The following is a 19,668-nucleotide window of genomic DNA, read 5'->3' as shown; positions in this document are numbered from 1 at the left end:
AGCCACTTGTAACTCCAGTCTGAGGTGCTCCCACAGCAATATGCATCACAGACACAAAGACAACACACCTCTTAGCCACTGTTCTATTGCTGACACCACGACCAAGGTAACTTAGAAGAGAAGGCATCTAATGGGAGACCGGCTTACAGGTTCAGAGGTTTAGTCCATTAGCATCAAGCCTGGCAGTAGGCAGACATGGTGCCAGAGCAGGAACTGAGAGCTACGTCCTCATCTGCAGGCAGAGACTGACACTCTGGTCTTGGCAGAGGCATTTGAAACCTCAAAGTCCACCCCCAGTGACAAACTTCCTCCAACAAGGCCACGTCTCTTAGTCCTTCTAATCCTTTCAAACAGCACCCCCTCTGGTGACTAAGCATTCAAATATGTACAGCAAGCTATCTAGCCTAGACTAGGATGTGGGATTGGGACCTAAGGCCCGATTCTTCCTTCGCTGTGACATGGGCTAGCAATTTCATCTTTCTAAATAAAAATCAATGGCAATATGTGGACTCACTGGCTTCCAGAACATCTGCTTTAGTACATACATCTCAAACCTCATAGGCTGCACTTCTATAAGGGAAATTTGTAAAGCCAGACCTCAACTCACTTCTAGCATTCTCCATCTAAATGAGGGCATTAGGGGCCTCACTACTGCCCCAAGCAAAGCTAGAATCTTTACTTCAACCTTCCATGCCAAAGCTTTACCCTAGGCGAAGCTGTCTTGAGAGTTTCTCTGTGTAGCTCTGGCTGTCCTGGAACTTTGTACGTAGACCGCCAGTCTGGCCCTTGAACTCACAGGGATCCACCTGCCTGACTCCTGAGCGCTGGGATTAAAAGCATGTACCACCTGTTGTTGACTGAAATCAAGATGGTCTTATCTTGGACAGTCTTATTTTCATCTTACTTCGCCAACAATGCTAAGAAAATGAGATCTGTTATAGGATGCCCTCTGCAGTCAGAACACATTGGTACCCTGTCTCCCAAACCAGGACCATTAAGGGCTGCAGAGATTCACAATAAGCAAATAAAGCATCCCGACTTCCTCATCCTCAGCTAAATTGTAAAAACAAGTGTTGACTATCCACTGCAATGGCAATATGTGGAAGGTAGAACTCTTCCAGTTCTACCCTGGCCCACCCTAGCCAGGGAGCTGGTCCAACCATTCACAATTTTCCTGTACTAGCCTAGAAAACACACAGCGCACCAGCTGTGTTCTCTACAGCTCCAGCTCACCCCGGGGCCTTCAGCAAGGCAGAAAGCTCAGAGTAACTTGGCTTCTGGGGGACTTGAAATGCCAGGATGGACTAGTCTCTAAGTGACACCGAGGAGCACTCAGCAAAAATCTGTTAGCACAGACGCCGTCATGGTGGTTTCTATGGCGGGGTCAGAATTCCGGAGCTTGTTTTGTTTTCAATTACATGCCCAGTGAAATGCATGAAGCCCCAGGAAACGAGCAGAGGAAAATGTCATCTATTTTCAGACGGAAATATGGAACCCATGAGAGGCTACCATAAATACTCAAGGATAAATCAACTGACAACCAGGAAGACAGACCTCAGACTTAACAGTGGTAAACAGTTTTTATTCAGGCAATGAAACATGGAAAAAATATATTAGTAATTATCATAATAATTCTTTTGTGTGAGTATAACCTTTACAAATATTTACCTGACATATAAAAAGGGAAATTACTATGTGTATAAAATCTATGGGGATGATTATTCCATACAACACAGCCCTGACAACAGGAGCCAGCGCGGCAGGTGCCCCCCACACCCAGTGAGGGGCTCCTCACACACTTTAGGGCACCGGGGACACGATGGGAGCAGATGTGCAATAAACACTTGGCACGTTAGTACAGTGGGCATCTACTGGCAAATACAGACTCGCTAACAGCGATACTGGAAAGCTGACTACTGCCTTGGGACTTCAGAATGACTGAATCCTGTCCCAGGGGTTGCAATGGACGAAGCTGAGGCTGCAGGATTAACCTAGACACTGCCCTGTATCAGATGTGGTTTCAGAGTTCAAATTTCTGTGTCCATTTGAAAATTATTCACAAATATAGAGTCAGTTGTGTAAGAGGAAGCACTTTTGTTGGGCATATTCAGATACCACAAAAAGGCAAAGCGGCATCTTGACATACACAACTCCATACAGGGAAGGCCATACCTCAGCCCCATGCTTGGTCTCCTCTGAGCAGTGAAAGCATCATACAGACTACCTAAGGCCAGCATTGCAGCAGCATCTCCATACTGGAACTATACGGGAATCTATGTGTTTACATAAAGCTGAAACCACAGTAAAGAAAGTCATTCCTCAGGAATCTTATTTGTCCACATCTGACTGCAGGCTGACAGGCACAGAGAGGGGGCTGCATTTGGATGGAAACTACCAGAAGTGCAATCTGTAGTCTCTGCAAGTGACTTGCCTGTGCTCTGCACTGGTTCGGGAGAGAACCAAGAGGGAGACACGCTGTTTCTAGACATTTGTTTCCCTTTCTTATCCATATGGGACCCTGAAGAATTTAGTAGTAAATGCTTTTTCCCCAGCACTAGGGATGAAATCCAAGGACTTGAGCATGCTGAGCAAGTGTGTCACCAACTGAGCTACACCCCCAGCCCTAGTAAATCGCTTTAAAAAAAAATAACTGGAATCTGGAAACCAGTCAAACCTTTCTGAACATTAGTTTCCTTTAAATAACTTTGTTATTAAAACTTTTTGAAAGATGATATCCCAGACCTTTGGCTTGGTACCCGGGGATTCCCAGACTTTATCTGTTCTTTAGTAAGTACATAATAACCTCCTACCCTTAAAAATCTTCATAATATATACATTTTCAAATTCCTTGCTTGAATCAGACTCTTTCAACACCTACATTCTCTTGTCTCAAGAAAAGCAACCTGAGAGCAGGCTCAGAGGGTCACAGACCTACAGAGAGACAGCAGGAACGCAGAGTGTCACAGACCTACAGAGACAGCAGGAACGCAGAGTGTCACAGACCTACAGAGACAGCAGGAACGCAGGGGGTCACAGACCTACAGAGAGACAGCAGGAACGCAGAGGGTCACAGACCTACAGAGACAGCAGGAACGCAGAGCGTCACAGACCTACAGAGACAGCAGGAATGACCAAGTCGAAAGACCACGGAATGAAATGGAGACCAAGGAAAGGAACTACAGACGGTCTGCACCACTTTCAGTTTGGTGCGCCCTGAACTCTGTCATGGCTCCCGATGCCGGTGAGCTGCAGAGGGGCCCTGTCTAGCCTGAGCTATCTCTGCTGCAGGTGAGAGCTTCGGTCTACTGTGGTCAATCCAGGGCTGCCTGGTGAATGATCTGTGCACGGACAGTGCCAAGTCTGCACAGGGAGAAAGCGGGCTCTGCCTGGGAAGGAAGCTGAGCCTGAACTCGAATCCTAAGTGATAGGGACCACCCTCCCGAGAGAGCCCTGCACTGAGCGCTTTCTAATTTGGTCTGCTTCTGAAGATGCTAGGCTCCACACTAGAGCACCAAGCAGAGAATACAAAATTTAAGAAAGTTACCAGTCTCCAAACAGCGTAAGCACACAGTAACCGGGTCTGGGATACTGACAGGTAAAACCTGTCGACACTTTGGCAAAGAGGAACTAGAGAAATGGGTCTATGCTGAGTCTCAACAGGTTCACCCAACGCTCCCAAACCACTTTCTGAGTCAGTAGCTTCTATTTCCTTTGTGTTTTAGGGGTTTTGTTATTTATTTTTACAATGCTGGGGTTGTACACCAATGCCTTGTGTGTGTGGTTAAAAAAAAAAAAATGCTACTACCGAGTAGCTCTTAAATCTTTGAAGATAGGATCTCATTGTATAGCCCAGGCAGGCCCGAACTCTTGGTCCCTGCCTCTGCCTCCAGAAAGCCAAAATTATAGGCATGTACCACCAGGCCTGGTCCCCCTTTTAACTGCCTAACAAACAAGTATTTTGGCCCCCCAGCATGTGTGGAAGGAAACTTTGTATTTTTACTCTCTAGAGTACTAAGAGCTTTTTAGGGCTCATTTAATTAAAAGAAAAATAAGTATTCTTTCCTCTGCCTAGTATACTTTCTTAATTTTCCAGCTGTGCAAGCTACATTTTTTATTCTTGTTGGAGAGTATCCACAAACTAGATGCTGCAGAAATTTCCTGGCAATGGTGATGACTAAGAGGCCACTGGCAGACATTGCTTACAGAGCTATTTCATGTCCCCTGCACAGCAATCTCATTTAGCAGGGCCTGTTTTTCAAGGGGTCTCTTCCGCCAGTGTGGCAGGGAAGGACAGGCACCATGCCTCTTCTATGCTTTGTAACATACAGCATAGGATGCTTTAAAATTGCACAGGCTTAGAAAGATGACTGGGGCCAGAGATGCAGCTCCACAGTAGAGTACTTGCCTAGCTAGCATGTTCAAGACCCGGGTTCAAGTCCCAGCACTACCAAAAAAAAAAAATTCAGGAAACAAGGATGAGAGATTTTTTTGATGGAGACCACTCATACTGGAAAAAAAAAAATCAATACCAATCACACACGGACACCACCATTACACTGTGGCAGAAACTTCTGCAGTGTTTCCTGAAATGCAAAGTTAACTTCCCTTGTGGAAGAGAGTTAAGCTGACGTCAGGTATGTCCCCTGAAGACACTTGAACCCACAATAATGTCTATGGCTACAGCCGTCACATTAAGCCTCTGTGACTAAATGATTGTCAAGCCATTCCTCCAACCACAGGTAGCTTCTACTTGTTCGTGGTTTTGTACAAAATGGTAAGACAGTAGGCCTTTAAAATACAGCCTAACCTAAGCACAATTATAACAAGCACACATTGACAAAATGTGACCTCTAGCTTGAAAAGACACTGCTCGCTCCCTGGGGCTGAAGCCTGCACCTGCATGGTGACACACCACTAGAGGGACATTGTTTCTGAGACCTACAGTTTCTCCATGAGGCATAATTCATTTCTGGAGCTGGCTCCTGCAATAGTTTGACAAGGAGGAAAACGTGTGTGTACTGAATAGTGCATATTCACGATGACTCAGGGTAGATGACGAAGGCCAAAAAACACATTAAAGCTGGAATGGATCTGGTTTTGCCTATCAAATGGAAAGGAACTCACTGACAGCAGGGTGGGAAATTTCTCTTTGGGGGTTAACATCCCCCATTCTGTGTTCACAGGATTTCATTTTGTCTGTGTGGACCTCCTCCCTACGCTGCCCTCCCCCGCATTCAAGCCGACTTGGGGGATGACTTTTTACTGCCTGTTTGGCTTTAAAGTCCACCTCCAGCATGAAAACGTGTGTTGTTTTAAAGTCTCTGAAGTGCCATGCTTGTAAACACAGAAAACCACAGCCCTCCACCCCAAACTGGTCCCTAGGCTGCCCTCTCTTTTAACAAAACCAGCTGACCCTTTCCCAAGCCCCTTTTGTGTGTATTTCAAATAGATAACAACAGCTGGTTTTGTTTTAGAGACCAACTGCCCCCAGGTGGACACATCCATCAGATGTGAGACCTGAGGGAGGCCCACGCTGTTGCTCATTCAGTCTGAGCACAAGGGGCCAGGCTGGGACCCAAGGGTCCAAGCACCAGGGTAACAAACAGCACAGCAAAGTCTTCCTTGGACATGAAACCTACATCCCGATCTTCACATCCCTCATCTCCCCACCCTGACTCAAATTTTGGTTTGGCGGGCCTCTGATTTCTGAGAAAAGGTCTATTCTGCCTCATGCTGTGCTGCCCTTATATTCCAGGTCCCAACGGCTTTTCTGCCCTACCCTCCCAACAGCTACGATGTCACCACACTTCCGCTCACCCCTTTTTTTGAAACATGGTCTCATACAGCCCAGGCTGGCCTCCAAGTAGCTATGTAGTTGAGGATGACCTTGAACTTCTGATTCTCCTGCCCCTGCTTCTGGAGTGTTGGAATTACAGGCATGCACTACAGCATCCAGTTTCTGTAGTTCTGGGGATCGAACCCAGGGCTCTGTGTATAGGAAACACTCGAGCAACGGTGCAGTGTTGTCAGTCCTACAAAGTCTGAAGCTGGCTTTGAGACCTAGGCTCTGCTTCCAAAGAAGACTCTGATCTGTGTTGATTTATGTAACTATGCTCCTCCCTAAACATCCATATCTGAATATGCCTCAGGGGACAGTGGCAGCATGTACACATATGCATGCATGAGTGAAATTAAAATCCCTGGAAATAAAAGGGAACTCAAGTCTCACTGAGAAACTGTTAGTGGCAATAGGGCCAAACTGTCTCCTTCAAAAAAACGGCCGATACTGAAATTTAAACGGTTAACCAGGTCATAAAAATATCAAATATGTGCTGGGAAGATAACCCCACACGGTTGCCACAAAATTAGAAATTTCACACACTCGGGAAAAGTAAAGATGAACTGCAGATGGAGAAGCACGCGCTGGACCCAGCAGCCTGACTAGGGGAAGCGGCAGCCTGGGTGCGCAGGCCCCCACTGACACGTCAGCTCCTTCCCCACCACCAGCCAGGCTCCAGCTGCAGCAGTGGGGTGCAGCGGGACAGGCAGCAGCAGGCATGTGCTTTTTAAAAAGTTATTTTTCTCTGCAAAGGAGGGATTACTTTTAGATAAGGCAAGATAATTTGTGGTCACGACACAAGCAGCCAGACTCAGATCTGCACAGCTCACGGGAGGAATCTCAGTCCGTCTTTCCCAGCTTCGCGATGAGCTCATCACAGATTTTCGTCAGTTCTTCAATTTCTTGATTCTGAAAGACAGAGGATATGATTTGCAGGCTGCTTTGTGTTCTGAGAGAAGAGCTGGTGGCTAGACCCGCCCCAGACATCCTAGTGCCTCTCCACCCCTGCACCAGTCCTCTGAGGTCGAGGACCAAATGCCTTCCATCCATCAAAGTGTGCTCCCAGTGCTGCGCTAACTGCGCTAAGGGCGGGGAGAGCCATCAACCCTCCTGAAGCCAGTCCATAAACCTTAGCTTCCGATTCTCTTGTTGAGTGGCGCGCAGGCTAAAACACAAGGATGTGGATTTTGCTTCACCCACCAAGAGCTTCAGGGACTGGGATTCCAGAGTCTGAGTCAGGGTGGCCAGACACAAGCTCTAAGTCAAAGGGCACCACTGCACAAATGCACACGTGGCGATGCAGCGAGTTCGCACCACTGCACAAATGCACACGTGGTGATGCAGCGAGTTCGCACCACTGCACAAATGCACACGTGGCGATGCAGCGAGTTCGCACCACTGCACAAATGCACACGTGGTGATGCAGCGAGTTCGCACCACTGCACAAATGCACACGTGGCGATGCAGCAAGTTCACACAAATGCACACATGGCGATGCAGCGAGTTCAACAGCGAAGAAGAAAGAGAAAGGCCAAAACCCGCCGAGCATGAGAAATACAACTGGTGCCACAGAGACTGAGCATCGAGGTCTCCTCCCAGGATAGCGAGAGGGATCGGCAAGGGGGCCTGGAGCAGTTCCCCTTCCAACTCACCCAGGGTGTATATACAACTCCAAGGGGGCAAGTGTTGACACAGATACCCCGAGGAGGTGATGTGTAGAATGGAAAAGCATCCTGAGAGGGGGGTTAGGATCAAGGATACACCACCAAGCCCAGTCAGGCAGGCGTGAGGGAGGCAGGCGTGAAAGGCAGGTGTGAGGGAGGCAGGCAGGCAGGCTCGAGAGATGCAGGCGTCAGACTGGAACCCCCAACTCCTATCTCTATAAAGCACTCCCAACTCAGCTTAGGCAAGAGCCCTCCACCTTCTCATGTCTCTCTGCTTCACTGGCATGTCCAAAGGCAAGCAGACAGTCTTGAGCCTGGCAACATTATTTCTGCTTTTAATTTCTCCACGACAGTTTCTCAGAATCCATTATGTTGCCTGAGATTTGATGGGGGCCACCCTGTCCATTATAGGACGCTTGGCAGCACTGCTGGCCTCTCGCCCACTCTGGGGCTACTAGCATCTCCCAGCCTCCAGACAAGGCCTCGTGTCCCTGCAGGGCTCTGAAAACTGCTGAGCTACAGCCCCTGAACTTCACTTAAAACACAACTCCCCCCCACCCTGAACCCTGCCTATGTCTGATGGCTCCCCGTAGCCTTGGTTAATAATGTGTGTCCCCCCAAATTTGTTCATAAAGGAGCTGGCCTGGAGTGTCTGTGTAACAAGAGCAAAGCCACCTTCCTCCAGATCCATGCCAAGCTATGTACACCAAGGACTGACATACACCACAGGAGAGCAGCCAATGCCCCTGTATCCACTAGAAGAACCCTGTGACAGAGCCCGCACGTACCTTCTGTTGAAGGGCCCTTTCCAAGGACTCCACCTTCATCTGCTCTTTCCGGAGTCCAGCATGGAGCGCTGCGCTCTCAGCCTTTGCCTTTGAGCGAACCTGAGCGATCTCTTCATTGGCTCTGTGATGGAAAGTTGGGTTTGTTTGCGGAAGAAATTAGAAGAGCATGGTTAGCCACGAGGAACAGACTCAGGGTACTGACTACTGACTTTCACAAAACCCAGATTCCAAAGAACTGAGAGGAAAACCCAGAAACAATGACTTACAAAATGCACCTTATATAAAACTGCTAAGCACATTCCCATGGCACACCCTGACAGCACAATCAATATACTTCAACATACTGAAGGACCGCAATATACTTCCAAAGTTAGATCTCATGAGAAAATGACATTATTTAATTTTTCATAACAATCCTAACTTTTTAACGATCCAGTACAATGGTGGCCTGGATTACTCTGCACCTGATCATACAATGTTGGGTGTCATTCAACGTATGCCTAATGAGGCCAACTGGTCAGTCTTTACAACTATTATAACTCCACGCTTGCTGGTCCCCAGTTCCTCATCTTTAATCACGAAGGAACAGTCTACAGCGCTGCTCGCTACAGCACTTCCACACCAGGACGAGTTTAATGACCATGATGTTCAGCAGGAGTGGCCGCCTAAACGGAGACCTTCCAACAATGAAATGCCAGGGAGAAGGTCCTTGTGAGCACAGAAAGATAAACTCCTTAAGGGGCTTAGCATGTACGTCTGAGGAAAAACACAAAATGCCAGCACTAATGGGCTAAAGGTTAAGCGGTGAGAAACAGAGGGGATGCTGTGTGTGCACACGTCTGTCTATACTCTAACCAGAGGAATAAAATCTCTCACACACACCTGAAGTCACAAGCAAGAACACAGATAGTAAAAGGTACAACTTTGTTACTCTGTTTGTCTACACCCGCAGCAGTCAACAGGCGCAGCGCACATCACAAGCTCTCACCTGTCCAGCTTTTCCTCTGCGTGAATCTTCAGGGCCTGGTATCGCTGCTCTTCCTGCTTAACCCTAGCCAGGTAATCCTGAGCACATTTTTTCAAGGCTTCTTCATTCTGTTCCAACGGGAAAATTCAAAACAAACATGAATATCTCTTTGTTTCTCTTGCACAGTGTATCACAAGGGTTGGGGATTTTTGTTTGTTTTATAGGAAAGTCTGCTTAATTGAGATGTGTTTAATTCATAGTCCATGGCAACTTCAACAGGCTTGGGCAATCTCCACTAAAGAAAGCCTATAGACTTCTCCATGTCCTAATTTAACATTGCTTTGTAAATCTCTTCTAATTTTAGCACTATCAAGAAGGAGCCCACCAAGCCTCAGCTTGCCCACCACTCTGACAGCAGAGACTGCCTGTTACTAAGACGCCACACGACCACCCAGGAGACAAGGTGGAAGGACACCCACCTTCTTGAACCCTTCTAGCACGCCTTTCAGGTTCTCGTATCTCCTGAAGAGATCAGAAAGGGACCTTTCCACAGAGTTCAGGTCAGCCAGGGCCTGCTCCTTCTCCATCGTCAGCTGCTGGAAACTCTTCTGAGAGGTCATGCTTGTCCTCTGCTCGTCTTCTGAGAACCACAAGCCAAAGGGGACAAAGTGAACACCGACTCTGGGCGAGCCAAGCAACGCGCTTGGAAAAGGGGGTGTGGCCTAGGTGTCCCCATGCTACAGAACTCCTGTTCTAGAGGGAGGACACAGTGACAAGTGACCAAGTGACGGGGAGGCAAGCAGGATGTGCCACGTGGGGACAGAGCTGGTGTCCACAGAGTGGCCTCTCAGGGCACAGACTGGAGCAGGTACCCAGAAGGGACTGGGGATAGGAGCCACACAGAGCTGACAGCCAGGGCCAAGGTTAGGCTGGGAAGGCAGCTGCTGGTGTGGACAGTGGGGAAATCTTTTCGGTACTTAATGCTAGAAGGTCAGAATAGATTCATGTGAGAGTCAAGCTTTAGGAAGGCAACTAAATGAGGGTGGAAGTTCAATACAGACAATTAAGTCAGTTTCTCTACATACGCTCTCTGTGCAGGGTCTGATGGAGGGAAATCAGAACCTGCAGACTAAACACTCACTAAGGGCAAAGGCACACACTTGCCATGCCAGTACTTGGGAATCTGACCTAGAAACACTGAGTTCAAAGCCAGCTGGGCTACACAGTGAGTTCAAGGCTGCCCTAGGGTGTGTGTCTTTGCCAGACCTCCTGTTTCTCTCTGCTTGGCCACATACTCCCACCAACACATGTGTTCCGTACAACCATATGGGACCCAGTGACTGCAGACTAAACTCTGAAACCATGAGCCAAAATAAGTCCTTTCTCTTCTGTTTATAATCATGGATTTGGTCACAGTGGTGAGAAAACACAGAAACAAGTCATGAGAACAGACCAGCTCAGTACCCATAGAAAAGAGAGCCCAGCCCAGAGAATATCGTATTAAATAAGCCAGGCACAGGAAGCAAAACACTAAATATTCTCAGCATATGCGGAGGCTAAATGAGCTGATCCTATAGGTGTAGCGGTCAGAATAGCAGTCAGTAGAGGATGGGAAAGGTGGGCTGGGAGATGAAGGCTGGGCAATGAGCACCAGAAGAGTACGTCTGAGTGTTCTATAACAAAGTAGGATGGCGTCCACCTGCAAGAACTTGGTATTTAATTTATAGAGAATTAGAAAGTACATAGGAATTTGAATGTTCCCAAAGAAATGACAAACATCTTTAAAAAAAAAAAAAGACAGGTCTCTCTGTGTAGTACTGCTAGGCCTGGAACTCGCTCTAAAGACCAGACCAGCTATGAACTCACAGAGATCTGCCTGCCTCTGCCTCCTGAGTGTGGGGATGTGATGCACCTGCCTTGAAATAATAAATGTTTAAGGAAATGCTAGCTATAATAGTTTAATTACTGGACACTGAATTCATGTACAAAATACCACACTGTTCCCCAAAATATGTACCACTATGACATGGTGCTGTGGGGCCATGGTCTGTATCCTGTCAATTATATTTTAAATAAACGCTGATTGGCCAATAGCCAGGCAGGAAAAAGCCAAAGGGAGTCTGGAGAGATGGCTGAGCAGTTAAGAGCATGCATGGCTTTTGTGGAATATCTGGATTCAGTTCCTAGCACCCATTTTAGGCAGCTCACAACCCCCTGAAACTCCAGTTCCTCTTGTGGTTTCCATGGGCACCTGGTACACATAAACTCAGGCAGGTGTGTGTGTGCGTGCACACACAAATAAAAAAAGGAAGAAAGAAAAGAAGGCTTCGGAAAGCTAGCTGTCCCCTCCAGGATGAACAAATGACCGTGTGGGAAGGCACCGAGGGGAAGGGGACTCCACAGATTCCAAAACTGTAAAAACACGATTGTCTATTGCTGTGGCACCTGACAGGCTCAGGGAGCTTCTAGGGCCCATGCTCAGAAAACAAAACCAACACACAAAAACCCTTTCTCCTTACCAATCATTTGGGCTATGGTCTTTTCATATTCAGCCACAATTTTTCTAAAAAGAAAAAAAAGTAAAAAATTATAATCATAACATAAAACTTGTTATCAGAAGAGGGGCAATGGAAGTCAGAGACATTCTGTCTGAAACAAATTCACAAACATCTAATAACACATATAAAACCACACCTTTTCTCTATCTCCCCTCTTTGGTTTTTCTTACATACACTAGGTTCACTAAAGTTCTGAAAGGTTAAATGTTCTCTGCACAAGATAAAAAGGAAGAAGAGAAATGGAAAGAAAACAGCTTGTGTCTTGGGTGTAGGAGTGGAGCCCTAGTCTCGCACAAGCTAGGTACGTGCTCTACAGCTGGACCACATCCTGAACTCCAAAAGCTTTTGACACTTCGTGTTTAATAAACCGTCCTGGTTATTTTTTATTGTCACCTGACAAGAGAGAATCTCAACTGAAGAATTATCTTGGTCACACTGACCTTTGACCCCCCAGTAGTTCTGATGAATGTGGGAGGGCCCAGCCCCCTGCAAGCACCCCGCCATCCCTCAGCAGGTGGTTTGGTTCTCTAAGAAAGCTAGCTGAGCAAGCCAGGAAGAAACATTCCTGCCTCGGTTCCTGCTGGCTCCCCTTGATGACGGCCATGACCTGAAAGTATAAGCTGAAACCCTTCACGCCCCCAAGTTGCTTTTGGCCATGGTGTTTTTCACAGCAAATGAAAGCCAGCTAAGACAGAAGCCTTTTAGTCTTCTTGTTTTTGTTTTGTTTTGCTTTTTTTGGGACAGGTTTCTCTGTGTAACAGCTGTGGCTGCCCTGGAACTCGCTCTGTAGACCAGGCTGGCCTCGAGCCTCCCGAGTACTAGGATTAAAGGTGTGCACTCCTGGCTCTTTTAGTCTTTTACTAAAGATCATGTTTTTCTATGTAAATACTATAAGATGATCTTTCCGAATTAAAGCCGCTCCTCAGAGCTGCTCCCATGAGATCCACCTGACTCCATCTTTCCTGGCCCATTACCTTTTAAGCACTGTTCTCCTCTGATTCAGTTTCATGTTTTATCTTATCTGACTGCACAAATATTTCACTTATTCCGAGAATGAAGACCATGCCCTTGCAATGGCCTTTCACTCAGTGAAGCCTGGTTCTTCTGAAGACCCGGTGCTGGGCAATCTCCCTGCAGCTGCCCCTTAGTGGTAAGTCCGCCAAGCTGGACTCTGCATGCAAGGGTCCTTATGGTGGCCACTGTAAGCTCACTAAAGGTGGGGCTGTTCCAAGCCCAGCACTGGGCCTCCAACCAGGAAGTCCTCCCAAACCAAATAATACATGAGCCACAAATTACAGCAGTAATGTTTAAAATGTCTTGTCAGCACTCCAGGGCCCGCTGGTTAGGTTTATGATTTCTCCTCTTTGAGCTTATCTTTAGTAACGTAATGACTCTTAAATTTTTAAACTGGACAGGAAAAGAAAAAAAAATATTTCCTTTTCTTTGGGGGGGCATGAATCTCTGAGACAAATGTGTACCCAACTGGCCTAAAATTTGTTGTGGGGCTCAGGCTGGCCTTAAACTTGGGGTAGTCCTCTTGCCCCAGTCTCCAGAGTGCTGGGGTTCCAGAAATTTGAAAGCCCCCATCACCATGGCCAAAAGATTTTTATTTAAAGCCCATTAATTTTGCCTTTTATTAATTTCAATACCTCCATCATTGACTGTATCAGTAAGTTTTATTACTCTTTATTGTAAATGGATATTTTTAAAATAGACTTCTGTTCTTCTTTTAAAAAGGCAAGAATTATATAAATTCTATTCACATATGATGCTGTAAAGACCCTTGAAGCTATGGTATTTGAAGAAAATAGTCAATACTAGCTCTGACTTTTTCCTTTCCTTTTTTGAGACGGGGCCTTTCTTTGTAGCCTAGCTATCCTAGTACTTGGTAAGTAAAGTAGGCTGGGCTCAAACACAGAGATCACTGGCTTCTGCCTTAGCCTCTAGAGTGCTGGGATTAAGGGTGTGTGCCACCACGCCCAGACTGCACCGACATTCTTAATCTCAGAGCACAGTGCGAAGAGCAGAAGCCCTCCCCCTGCCAGCCGTAGATTCTGTGACAAGAGAACACTGCTGATGACAGCCACAACGCACAAAGGACCCACAACCACCCCAGCACCAGGCTGACCTCATCTCCAAGACTTCTTCTCGGGTCTCTTCGTATTTTTTCTTCCACTCATTTGCTTCGATCTCTTTAGTGATTATCTAGATTATAATAAAGCTTTGTTTTACTTCATCAGTCTACTGCAAACTGAAAAATAACACACGGCCAAGTCTGACACAAGATATTCAATTAACACTTAGAAATACAGTACATCTCAGTGTTTGTATATAAGAAACATCTGGGAAAGTACATTCTCAGCTACACAGGGTGCTGTAATACAGCCACCACCTGGCACAGTGTCCAGCCACCGGGAGAGGTGAACAGCACAGCTCCCTCACATTTAAGGGGTACTCTCAATCTGAACTGATGATCCTTCTGCCTCAGCCACCCACGTGCCGAGACTAACACACTACCACACTCATCACACTCCTTTCTGTAGTGATGTCTCAGCAGTTGATGATAAGAACTGAGTCAGAACGAAGAGGCTCAGGGTGCAGCCCACTGTGAATGACCAGAACCCAGCTTCACATCTGAGACATTCTCGATAATTAGAAGTATTTTCCACTCCTTGTCTCAGACCTGCTTGTCCTACACAGGGCTCAAACAGGCATCCAGCGCCTCCCTTCCACTTATCCTCCTCAGGTTCTCCCTTCTTCCTAATCTTCTGTTTCTGTGCTTATATAAAGGGTCTCAGGAATATAGAGATGGGGGCTGGAGAGATGAGATAGCTCAGTGGTTAGGCTGCTCTTCCAGCGGACCCGGGGTTCAATTCCCAGCACCCACATGGCAGCTCACAACTCCAGTTCCAGGGGATCTGACACCTCACACAGACATACATGCAGGCAAAACACAATCAATGTACATTTAAAAGAAGAAGAAGAATACAGAGACGGGACTGGATGACTCAGAGGTTAAGAGCACTGGCTGCTCTTGCAAAGGGCCTGAGTTCAGTTCCCAGCACCCACATGTGAGCTCCTAACTGCTTATACCTCCTTGAGGGATCAGGTGCTCCTCTGGCATACACATAAAATAAAAGAACCCACGGGCGACCCTGTGCGCTTCAACTGACCAGATACAGATTTCCTTCTGTCTACTACGTGGTCACCTCGGGGTACAAAGTCTTAACAATACATCAGTGCCATCAGCTCGCTGAACACCAGCACCACGGCCGGTGTCTACAGGAACCACACAAGCTACAGAGAGTAGGAAGCTGCAGGTTGTGGTGAGGCAAGTTAGCAGAGACGGGACCTCTGCAGACAAAAGAGAACGTTACCTCTTCCCTGATCAATGTGAGCACGGCAGTCTTGTCTGCTTCACTGAGGCAGATGCCATCCAGGGGGCTCTCCCCTCCACAGGCCACAGACACGGGGGCTTTTTCCGATGAGGACTCCAGCAGTCCCTGGGGGACAGGGTTATATTTAACATGGTTGGTTTCCAGCTTAACCCTGAATATACCTCAGCAACCTCCTCACCACAGATCCTACCCTTTATGACTGTGCTTGCAGAAGCAGGAGAAAGGCAGCTTTAAGCCAGCAATCTCGTTCCAGGACTAACTAAAGGAAGGGGTGCTAGTGACTACTCAGGTTGGTGTATGCTGGAGGAACAGATAACCCAAGAAAGCTTTCTTCTTACGAGCAGGAAAGAGTGTAATTGTCAAGTGGCTGGTTACCATAGAGTCCCAGGCAGAAAAGAAACACGTCCCAATACTTCATTTTTCTGGTATTTTCTGGGGATGTGTCTTATGCAAATAATTTTTCAAGAAGAGCGAGAACCCTTCCATCCACATACGGATGCTTTGTATCTCTGTTTAACCACTATGGCAATGATTCTAACATGTATTACCTATCATGCCTAAGCAGGCAGACGTGGCCAATCTATCTGACCTTCGACCTTCATCTTTCCACCTCAGTGACTCAGGCTCACCAAGGACTCCAGCTGCTGTGACGACCTCAAGTACACACCCATATTAACCCTTAAACAAAGAGGCTGAATTCAACATAAACCTGTGCTTAAGTCAAGTCTTTGGGAGTAGAGGGGTTAATGAGCAGTTCAGTTTTGAAACTACATCTGTAGCTCCTTTCTGGTGGTCTCTGGTCTTCTGGTGACCGGTTTACATCCAGGACAGCTGCAGTTCTAAAGAGCCATATTTGGTTGGCATTTCGTTGTTCCCAAATCAAACCTAGGAAAATGAGTTTTTTTGCATATGTGTAACCTAACAACCAAAATGCCAGCCACAGTGACCCTGGAAACAATCTCATCCTCCAAGTGTGAGTGAGTACAACTGAGGAGTTACTGTCTGCCAATCAGTCTGTTTCCTACAGTCTTGTTTAAACGGAGACTAAACAGAAAATCTGATAACAACTTCGACCAGCGGCTTTAAAACTTTCTGGGCCATCCTGGCCTCCGCCTCTCTCCAAATGCTCAAAAGACACATGTAATTTTAGCAGGCGTCTTTATAGACTTTAGCCCTAGGTTCAATTTAGAAAGTTATCTTTGGCTACAGAAAAGAGGCATTCCAATGCTGCCACCTGGCAGCGTGCATTCTCCAGAACCCCTTAGGAGGGGAGTCCAACCAGAGGACACTTGGGCAACCTCTAACAGAACCCCCCAAATTGCCGCATCTCCTAGTACCCATTCTCTTGTGTGATTTCATTCATTCTAGATGAAGGCCACTCTCAGGGACCACTCAGAGATGGCAAAGGTCACTGTGGTGGCTTTAATGTACTGGCCCCTATAAGCTCATAGGGAGTGGCACTACTACGAGGTGTGGCCTTGTTGGAGTGGGTGTGGTCTTGTTGAAGGAAGTATGTCACAAAGAGGTGGGCTTTAAGCTTTATATATGCTCAAGTCTACTTCCTGTTGACTACAAGATGTGAGACTCTCGGCTACTTTTCCAGCACCATGTCTGCCTGCATGTCGCCATGTCCCATGATACTGGACTGAACCTCTGAAACTGTAAGTGAGCCACCACAGCTAAATGTCGTCCTCTGTAAGAGTTCCCATTCTCATGGTGTCTCTTTACAGCAATAGAAACCCTTACTAAGGCAAGATGGCCACAAAGTCTCTGCTTTCTACATACTGGGATACTCTGTGGAAAGACCCACGTGGCAAAGAATTGATGTGTCTGCCAATAACCATGTAAGATTGGAAGCAAATCCACCTTAAGTCAAGCACAAAGATCACCTCTGATCAATAACTTAGTCAAGAAACACCTTCAATCAGGGAACCTGGCAAATCCCCCAAAGATTCCTAACTCATAGGAACAATGAAGTAATAAATGTTTCTTATTTTAGCCACTAAATTTTGGAGCAATCTGTTCCTTAGCGGTAGAATGCCAATCTATCCCTGGATACTGGAACCACCATCAAGAAACTCCTGGGCTGCTGGGCGGTGGTGGTGCACGCCTTTAATCCCAGCACTTGGGAGGCAGAGGCAGGCGGATCTCTGTGAGTTCGAGACCAGCCTGGTCTACAGAGCTAGTTTCCAGGACAGGCTCCAAAGCCACAGAGAAACCCTGTCTCGAAAAACAAAAACAAAAAACAAAAAACAAAAAAAAAAAAGAAACTCCTGGGCTGGGGTTCCTGGGTAGAGAACGCTACCTAACTAGCTCAAGGCTCTGGGTTGCAGCTGGCACCATAAAACTTTTTCACCTTCTAGTTGTTGCTACAACCCACGTAGACAGATAACTTACTGGATCAAACTGACTTTATTTTTCTGACGCTAAACTGATACACATTTTATGGTCAGTTTTTGTGAGTTTTTTATTATCTGTATGTCAGAATCCTCAGTCAACTCTAGGCATCTGCCTTTGTGTCTTCTTCAACCATGGTGTTAGCAAGCATTTAGGCAATGAGCACATTCCATCCATCTACATAGGGGATAGCTCCCTGTATGCTCCATCATCACAGACTGTATCCCATTTCCTCTGCTCCATCATCACAGACTGTATCCCATTTCCTCTGCTCCATCATCACAGACTGTATCCCACTGCCCGTGCTCCATCATCACGGACTGTATCCCATTTCTTCTGCTCCATCATCACAGACTGTATCCCACTTCCTCTGCTCCACCATCACAGACTGTATCCCACTGCCTCTGCTCCATCATCACAGACTGTATCCCACTGCCTCCGCTCCATCATCACAGACTGTATCCCATTTCCTCTGCTCCATCATCACAGACTGTATCCCATTTCCTCTGCTCCATCATCACAGACTGTATCCCACTGCCCGTGCCCCATCATCACTGACTGTATCCCATTTCCTCTGCTCCATCATCACAGACTGTATCCCACTGCCCGTGCTCCATCATCACGGACTGTATCCCATTTCTTCTGCTCCATCATCACAGACTGTATCCCACTTCCTCTGCTCCACCATCACAGACTGTATCCCACTGCCTCTGCTCCATCATCACAGACTGTATCCCACTGCCTCCGCTCCATCATCACAGACTGTATCCCATTTCCTCTGCTCCATCATCACGAACTGTATCCCACTGCCCGTGCTCCATCATCACGGACTGTATCCCACTTGAGACATTTACTAACTGTTCTCTTTTCATGTACTCAAGTCTTCAAAGGCTGATTGTATTTCATATTTTATAGGGCATCTCAATTCAGACTAACAGTTCAACTTGCCCGGTCAGATGGGGCTAGTGCTTGTTAAAGAACGTTATGCACAAACGGTCAGATCTGCAGATGAGGAAACTGTATAGAATATGGATGTGAGCATGAGTGTGAGCTTGTGTAGCACAGCGTGCACACAGAGGTCAAAGGACAGCTCTGGAGTCCGTTCTCTCCTTCCACCGCTGTGTGCGTGATCACTGTTACCTGCTGGACCATCTAGCCAGTCACACATTTCTTCCTCCCCCATCACCTAATGTTAACGAGAATTTACTGAATCAAACTAGTCTGGGCTCTAAACAAAGCGAAAGAAACATAAGCTGCCCCACCCCTCCAAGCTGGGAACTTACATGCACGGCGGACTCCTCTTTCTCCGTCTTCTGGCATGTCTCCTTCTCTAAACCTGAAAGAGAGAAAGCCATTTTCATACGAACTGCAAGGAATGGGTTCCTTTGTTCCTGGTGAAGACCAGGCAACTCCAGTGCCCGCTTAGAACAACAGAACACAGAACGTAAAGATTCCTAAAAGGTGCGCTGGCTTTCTTGAACGCTTATGTTAAAAGCCCACAGGCTTGCAGAGTTAGCCACAGCTGTCAACCCCCCAGCTGAAGGAATGGCAGGTCTGCCCCCTTGTGTCCACTGGAAATTCAGCGAACACTGAATCCTACTCTATTTCTAAATCTGAGCACATTTAAATTCTGGCTCAGGAGGACACTCTCACTATAACCCATGCAGCAGATAAAACTGCCTTAAGTCCAAGCTCATTGTCATCTAGCTGGGTTCCCTCCTATTGGGCCTACCTTTCTGGTATCAGGTGACATTGGGGGGGGGGGGGTCAGACAATGACTATATCTCTGAAGGAAGTTTAAAATTTAGAAAAGTACACAAAAAATAAAGCTAAAAATCTCCTTGTTGCAACATCTGAATAGTCTAATGTAAACCTCTCCTGTCCGCAAGCTGACCGTCTCAGGCATCAGATACAGTGCAAGAAATGACCACAAACAGAAGCTGAGGCGGTGGGGTGGAGGGTGGGGTCAGGGTAACTTGCTTGGTTTGGACTTTCTACCTGCTTTCCGGAGTCAGTGACAGGTCATGACCTCCATCGTTCCCCTTCTCTAAATGTAT

General features: G+C 46.9%; 1 protein-coding gene across 7 annotated transcripts in view; it reads right to left on the bottom strand.

Moving 5' to 3' along the window:
• Positions 1 to 1,561: 1,561 nt before the first annotated feature.
• Tacc1 (transforming acidic coiled-coil containing protein 1) overlaps positions 1,562 to 19,668 on the bottom strand; it is a 97,228-nt gene continuing 79,121 nt past the window's right edge. For all 7 annotated transcript variants that reach the window (XM_041674035.1, XM_041674039.1, XM_041674034.1 and 4 more), the window contains 8 exons: positions 18,895 to 18,947; positions 15,194 to 15,319; positions 13,945 to 14,021; positions 11,778 to 11,821; positions 9,738 to 9,898; positions 9,280 to 9,386; positions 8,292 to 8,412; positions 1,562 to 6,748 (listed from right to left, as the gene is read on the bottom strand). In XM_041674035.1, the coding sequence (XP_041529969.1) occupies positions 6,680 to 6,748; positions 8,292 to 8,412; positions 9,280 to 9,386; positions 9,738 to 9,898; positions 11,778 to 11,821; positions 13,945 to 14,021; positions 15,194 to 15,319; positions 18,895 to 18,947 (758 nt within the window). In that variant the 3' untranslated portion in view covers positions 1,562 to 6,679. The remainder of the gene's footprint in view (positions 6,749 to 8,291; positions 8,413 to 9,279; positions 9,387 to 9,737; positions 9,899 to 11,777; positions 11,822 to 13,944; positions 14,022 to 15,193; positions 15,320 to 18,894; positions 18,948 to 19,668) is intronic.

This window comes from Microtus oregoni, unplaced genomic scaffold (assembly GCF_018167655.1).
Source record: "Microtus oregoni isolate MIOR12 unplaced genomic scaffold, Mior012 000024F_ref0000369, whole genome shotgun sequence".
Taxonomy (NCBI): Eukaryota; Metazoa; Chordata; class Mammalia; order Rodentia; family Cricetidae; genus Microtus; species Microtus oregoni.
The sequence above is the reverse complement of the archived record's forward strand: the minus strand, read 5'-3'. Positions and strand labels throughout refer to the sequence as shown.